At 34.4% G+C, this 7520-nt stretch overlaps 1 protein-coding gene across 7 annotated transcripts in view; it reads right to left on the bottom strand.

Annotated features, from left to right (window-relative positions):
* The window catches only part of EML6 (EMAP like 6), a 232773-nt gene that overhangs the window by 102447 nt on the left and 122806 nt on the right, over positions 1–7520 (bottom strand). For all 7 annotated transcript variants that reach the window (XM_074331995.1, XM_074331996.1, XM_074331991.1 and 4 more), the window contains 3 exons: positions 6060–6197; positions 4102–4358; positions 689–901 (listed from right to left, as the gene is read on the bottom strand). In XM_074331995.1, the coding sequence (XP_074188096.1) occupies positions 689–901; positions 4102–4358; positions 6060–6197 (608 nt within the window). The remainder of the gene's footprint in view (positions 1–688; positions 902–4101; positions 4359–6059; positions 6198–7520) is intronic.

The raw sequence follows: 7520 nt of genomic DNA, 5'->3' as shown, positions 1-7520 counted from the left end.
ACTTTGCCTAAACTTGCAAAGAAATAAGAGGATGAAGTCATTACATGGTTAATTCAGTCACATTCCACAAAGCTTGCAAATGCCACAAAAAGTGATGCAACAAGATTTTAACAATAGAAGAAACAACACAACAGAATGTGAGGGCAGAGAAAGTTGTTTTGAATCAACTTGTTTCTCTCTCAAAAATCTCACAAGTTATGTAAATCTGGTTTGCAAAATTAGTGCTATGACAAGGGGTCCATAAATTGTATTATCTGAAAGAACAATAACTTTCAAATTTTATTTAAATATGTCTAAGAGGATTTGCTTTGCCATGTACAAGTACAATTCGCTATGAAGCATAAAAAAAATCCTTATAACATTTTAATGTAACACACAATTAAATTAGGAGTGTTCATTTACATAAATATGACTTGTTTACAATGTAAAGATGAGGCTTATGAATCACAAAATGGTAAATAAAAACTCTTGTTAACAAATTCTGACTTAAATTTGCAAAACCCCGTATTTTAGAATGTTAACAGTAAATGACATCAACAACACATTGTATTTAAAAGTGTTGAAGAGTAATTTGTATACAAAGATAAAACGAATAATCTCCAGGAATAGACACCAAGAAAGTAAGCCTTAGTTATACAGCATGTACATTCTAGAGTAAACGTAAATGAAATATCTCTTTGGGACTTACCTTTCTTGAGACAAGGAAATTTAAACAACTTAACCAGCCCGAAATCATCTCCAGACACCAGCACTGAGCTGTTGTAATTTGCATCCACTGAGTTGATGTCAGTGATGTCAGTGTATTTTGGCCAAATTCCACTCACTTCAGGGCCTTTCACACAGGTCCAGGAGGCCCAGGGAATCCCTTTGATTTCTTCTTTACTTGTTAAAGGCTTCCCAGCTGAAAAAATCGACATTAATATGTTACAGCTAAATAAAAAATATATTCTAATTTACTTTATTCATTTTTCTTCTTTTACACAGGTTTAAAACTTTTTCCTTTAAAGTTCTATAAAACAAGAAAACTATAGAGTCTGATCTCATTAATCAGGTGATATTTTTGTTGTTTTTTTGCAGGAAGGTTTAAAGGAAGCACATGGTCAAAACTCAGAAATAAGAAGAAAGAAAATGATCATTGTACTAACTGTAATGTCTCAAACTACTAATATTCACTTGGCCTTAATTTTATAGATACTGATGATAGTATGCTTCATATTATGGATTAAATTACTTTTATTAAATTATACATTATCATATTTAGTCACTAACATTTTGCCAGGTTTTTAAAAAGCTTATTCTTAACTTCTACTTTTCATAATTCAAGGAATGAAAGAAATGATTTTTTTAAATTCAGGCTCAATAAAGTAATGAAAACCATTAATGGATTTTATGATTTAAATTTAAAAGTGCTAGACAATAAAAAACCCACCAAATTTTAATGAGATAAATGTAACTGGTTGGCCTTGCTAATCATTAGAGAAATACAAATAAAAACCACAATGAGATACCACCTCACCCCAGTCAAAATGGCTATCATCAATAAATCAACAAAAAACAAGTGCTGGCGAGGATGTGGAGAAAAGGGAACCCTTGTGCACTGTTGGTGGGATTGCAAATTGATGCAGCCACTATGGAAAACAGTATGGAAGTATCTCAAAAAACTGGAAATGGAACTACCTTATGACCCAGCAATTCTACTCTTAGGTATCTATTCAGAGAAATCCAAAACACTAATTTGAAAAAGTATATGCACCCCTATGTTTATTGCAGCACTATTCACAATAGCCAAGACATAGAAACAACTCAAATGCCCATCGGTAGACAACTGGATTAAGAAACTGTGGTACATTTATACAATGGAGTATTACTCAGCCATAAAGAAAAATGAAATTTTACCATTTGCAACGATACGGATGCACCTAGAGAACATTATGCTGAGTGAAATAAGTCAGACAGAGAAAGACAAATACCATATGATCTCACTTATATGTGGAATCTGAAGAACAGAATAAATGAGCAAACTAAACAGAAATAGTCCCAGAGATACAGAGGAAAAACTGATGGTTGCTAGATGGGAGGGGGATGGGAATAAGGGAGAAGGTGAGGGGATTAGAAAGTACAAATTGGTAGCCACAATATTGCCATGGGGATATGAAAGATAGTTTGGGGAATATAATCAATCAATAATGTAAAGATTTTGTAGGGTATCAGATGGGCACTTGTCTTATTAGGGAGACCACTTCATGGACGGTGTGGATACCTGACCACTGCGCTGTACACCTGAAGCTAAAGCTGAATAATATTGAATGTGAAATATATATATATATCATCATGGGATATGGAGTACAGCATAGGGAATAGAGTCAATGGAATTCTAACAGCTATGGAAGATGTCAGAGGGGTAGTAGAGTGGGGGAGCAGAGTTATCACTTTGTGAGGGGTGTAAATGTCTAACTATTACATTATTTTGTACACCTGAAACTAGTAAAAAAATATATAAAAATAAAATAAAAAGGAGAGCATAGGATAAAAGACTGAGAAATGGAGCTTTCTGTGACTCCTTGACAAAGCTGAAATAGATTAGGTCCCAAAGTGGGGTTTTGTATTTTGTTTTCTTTGCTTTATATCACTTAATTCTAAAAAATTCTGGATATTAAAAAAAAAAAGTAATTGGTTGGGGGAAATAGTCTTGGCAATAGTGCTAGGTATGTTCTTAAATGTTACCCAGTTTCCAGCAGCAGCTGGTGAGGGATGCCCCCAAGGAACACACAAAGGAAGAAGCACATGGATAAAGAAGTGTTTGAGAAAATGTTCAGGCATACACAATCTTAAAATTCAAAATCAAGACAATGAAGTATATTATCTCATACTTTCCCCCTCAAAATAAACAAATATTTTCAAATTAAGAATCTGTGAGACTAGATGCTCTTGTACATTACTGGCATACTATCAAGTTGGTACCCAGAAATCCTGAACTTTATCACAGCATTACATAAAAGTTCATTATAAAGACCACAGAATACGAGAGTTTATAGCTGGAACATAGTCTTTGGCCCAGGTTCCTGCTTTGGAGAATATAGTTCAATAAAGTAACTCAGAAGAGAAAATCCCAACTGTACAAAGATATTTGGAGCTGCAATGTCTGTACCAGCAAAGAAAGTAGAAATAAGCCCAACTGTTCAATAACAGGAGAATGAGAAAGCAAATTATGATATTATCACTGAGCAGGATGTTATTTTGTTACTGCAAATGGCAAACTTGTGTTCCATACTTTTTCACATATGGAAAATATATATGAGAAAACATGAAACAAAGAAAGTAGACAAAGAAATATGCACCTAGTAATAGTACATTGACAAATCTGATAGGGCAGAGATTCTTTAAAAAGTTGAACTTATATTATATGTTACTCATTTTATGATAAAGATTAATTTTTCAATAAAAATTTTAAGATAAAATATTATTTGAGATCAAGAGTTATGTTAAATATTAAAATTTTCCTCTTACATTAAAAGTCATAATCAAAGATTATAATAAATTTATCTTTTATTTATGACATTTTAGTATTACAAACTGTTACCAACTAAGTATTATAAGTCAGATGAATCTCCTCTGAAAGTTACAGTGGGAGGTGCCGATACAAATAGAAACTGTGTTTTTCAAATCCCAATTAGCACGTTTTATCAAATAATCAAACAATGACTTCCATTTATGAAGAACACAGATTTGAGACTAAAGCAATCACAGTAAATAAACACTATGATCCTCAAATCTTTAGTATTTTCAGTACTTTTTCTAGGATTTTTTTCTTTCACTTATCTTTAAGTATTCTTTATATATATATCTCCTTTGTTCATTATAACAAATGCAAGTACTTATGCCCAGTCGATGTCTTGTCTTTTCATTTTATTCAAGATCTCTTGTTCAGCATTTTTTTAATTTTAATGTGTGCCAATTTATTAATCTTTTCTTTGGCAGTTTGTGATTTGAGGATCTTGTTTCAGAAAACATTCCTTGCCCTGAGGTCATAACATTCTCATATTTTCTTCATGTAGTTCAAAGTTTTGCTTTCCACAAGCATTCAATGCCTGCATGACTTACATGGCATTTTGTAGAACAGTCGCTCTCCTGCGCCATCATTAGTTTGCAAGTATTTACTATCCAAAGACCAGTCAATGTGCGTAATGAAACTAAGGGACTTGTTGCATTCTCCAATTTTCTTATACCTCTGGGCAACAGCGTAGACGTCTACTGGACCGTCATTGGATCCCACTGCGAGATAAGAACCATCTGGAGAAAATTTCATTTCATGAATGACTTCTTTTCGATCTTTGATATGAACCACTTCTGTCATATCTCTATAAGAATAAAAAGCAAAGTGGTAAACAGCAAATAGGAACTCCAAGTTATGTTTTAAAGTATATGTGTCAGAGAAAAAAATTGTTTTTAAAGGGAAAAAACAACTACAGGAAATAAAAAATTAACTTTTAAGGAAATATATATAATATTATTTAAAGTTTATGGCCAATTTAACAAATTTAATAATAAACATTTTAAATCATATTTTAGTCTGCCAAAGTAAAAACCAAGAAAATTAATAAAATGCATATTTGCTTTCATGTTCAATTATATATTATCTTTCTCTAAAATTTCTTGTTAAAAAAATTGGGGTTTGTAAAACTGTTTTAAAATATGTCATTAGAAAACTGCACATATATCAAGGTCAGCATAAAAATGTGCCACCTTTTTATATTTTAAGAACAAGAAACCAATGATTGTTAAGCTTACTGCTTATTGCTGTAAAAAGAGCACGTCCAAAAAAGCAGAAAAGGAAAATAACTTTTTTATTGCTGTGTAATTATTTAACTTTCACGATAAAAAGTTCAATAATGCATACATTGAATCACTGGAATATTCTGTATCCTTTCTCATCAGATGCTGGTAAGTCTGCCTTTATTTGAAAGCCCACTGAGCATTTTTCTACAACTATGTGATACGATTCTGACTGACAGGTTCCTTGAGACTTCATTGACTCCAAAACAAATTGAGTGCATAAGTAATGCCAAATATTTGCTTCCACATAATAATTCCTCACACCTGTTATCACTTATTAATAGCACTACAATTTACTACAATGTCATAAAATAGGTGTGGGGGGATTTTTATTTTCCCTTGGGAAATTCATCAAAAAGAAAAGAAAATCTGGTAATTAGCCATCTTTTCACATATCGCTAAGGAGGGAAAGAAAATGCTGCCCACCAATCTGGTAATAAGTTACATGTGGCTGGTAATGAGAATTTAGTGTAATAAACTGTGCCAAAAGCATTTTTCAAAGCTATATAGAATTGTCTCTGTGCAAAACATGCCATATCTAATTGATGGCTGCATTTCCTTTCTGTAATCACAAAACATATGCGCCAAAAGGACAACCAATGTGTTCAGAGGAATTACAGGGTAGATCCATAATTTTTAACTTGTAAAAATAATATAGGATGTTCATAAGTATGAAATATTCTATTTTATTGTCAAATGTGGGTGGAAGATATCTTTCACTCAAGCTCATCTCTAAAAATGTGGTGCTACTGGAGACAGCTTTATTGTGTCTTCCTCTTGGCTTACTACAAGCACATAACCCCTTATCTAAAACCCGTGGGACCAGACGAGCATGAGAATTCATTATTCGCTAGATTTTTAAAAGAGTTGCATACAATTTATTATGTAATATCGCCAGTAGGGGCTGGGGCATCATGCTGAATTAATACATTAATATTTTTGCAGCAAATCACGGGATACATGATTATTCCTACTAAGAGATTAATAGACTTCAAACAGTCTCAAATCAGTTCACTGGGTCAGGCTGTGCTGCCATAGAAGTCACAGAAGAATTTTGGATATTCAGAGTGTTCGGGTTTTGGAATTACAGATAAGGGATTGTGAATCTATAGTGTTCCTATGTGAAAGAGTAAGTGCGTTTTTTCCTAAGGTCCTGGCATACATTACAACCAGGATAATCTTAACAAAAGAGCATATTTACTATCATTTTCAATGTCAATACATGCCTGACTCGGAGAACAATGAAAGAGCCATCCTTCATGCCCAGGGCCAACTGGGATCCATCCGGGCTGAAAGCAACACTGCGAACTGCTTCCTCCATGTTACAGCGGGCAATCAAGGCATGGTCAGCCAGGCTCCACAGCCTAAGCACAAGAACAAAGGAAAAAACCAAACCCAACCAACTTCTCATAGTCATCAGCCAGCCCAAGGCAAGAAGGCCTGCTCACCACACTGTGATAATAACAAGAAAGGACACAGTAACTTCACAATAGTGTCCTTCCTCACGACGTGTCCGGGAATCTGGGATGGTGTTTAGTCTAACATTAGGTCATTTTTACCATGTGAAATATCCAGCAAGGAATATAAAATGAGATAACATTTCCAAAAATTTTGAGATTCACAGAAAAAGAAAATCTTATACACTATCTTCACACAACATCTTACTTTTCTGTTTGGAAATTTAAAATTGTTCTTTACTTATACCAATGGTTGTTAATAACACAAGATAAGAAGCAGTACTGGATGCTTTATGGTTAGTTTTCTAAAAAAAAAAATAAAAATAAAAATAAAAAAATGTATATACCCTTGCAGTAACTGTGTCATTTAAGTACATATAGACTGAAATACACATTCCATTGGTTGGCCTCCCTACAAAGAAAACATATCTGAGATGGAGGAGAGTGAATGATACCCCTGCCCAAGACGGTTCCAAAGTCAGCTGCATATAGTCACATGCTATCTTTTCTTATAAGCTCCCTGGGCGTCCGCCTGCTCATAGGTCCACTTATGGTCCAGGCAGATTTCCACAGTACCCCTGCCTGATGAGCACAGCTACTGCTGGAGAAATGGGGGGAAAATGCAGCCAACACAGTTTTCGGCAGCTCCGGGAACACCCAATCCAGGCACCGCAAACTGAGTGAACATGAAGGAGATCTCTGAAGCTACACATACGGGTTTACATGTGAGTTGCAATTGTGGAATCTGACCTCTGTGTGTTAGTGCTTTTAAGACAGTCTTCTCTTAACACACAGGCCACAATATCTGCTAAGGGGATCAAGAATCTAGAGTTCTGCAATAGAGGCAAGAATTAGTCACATATGGTACAATTTCTCTAATGCGTTCTGCCATCAGAAGGGATGGGTGCATGCTCCGTACAATGCAGAGTTGCCCAGTGACTAGTTCATTGATCCTTTAGTCAGCCTGCATTGTTCAGCCTAAAGCTTATGGTAGTCTTTCAATGCCTTGTCCATTATTCATAATCTCATGCTGTTTTCAGCATTGCAAGCTTTGCTTTACTAGCATGAAGAAAACATCACACCTCAGTAAATTGTACTATCCTTATCAAGTCACTCAGCTAATCTTTCTCAAGAAATTATGACTTACACCCTTCCTAAATTTCCACACTCAGTGTAAAATTACATTTAGCCAAATTAATGGTTACGGAGGATAAGACAAATTCTGGCAGT

This window comes from Rhinolophus sinicus, linkage group LG05 (genome assembly GCF_036562045.2).
Source record: "Rhinolophus sinicus isolate RSC01 linkage group LG05, ASM3656204v1, whole genome shotgun sequence".
Classification (NCBI taxonomy): domain Eukaryota; kingdom Metazoa; phylum Chordata; class Mammalia; order Chiroptera; family Rhinolophidae; genus Rhinolophus; species Rhinolophus sinicus.
This window is presented reverse-complemented; position numbering and strand designations above follow the sequence as displayed.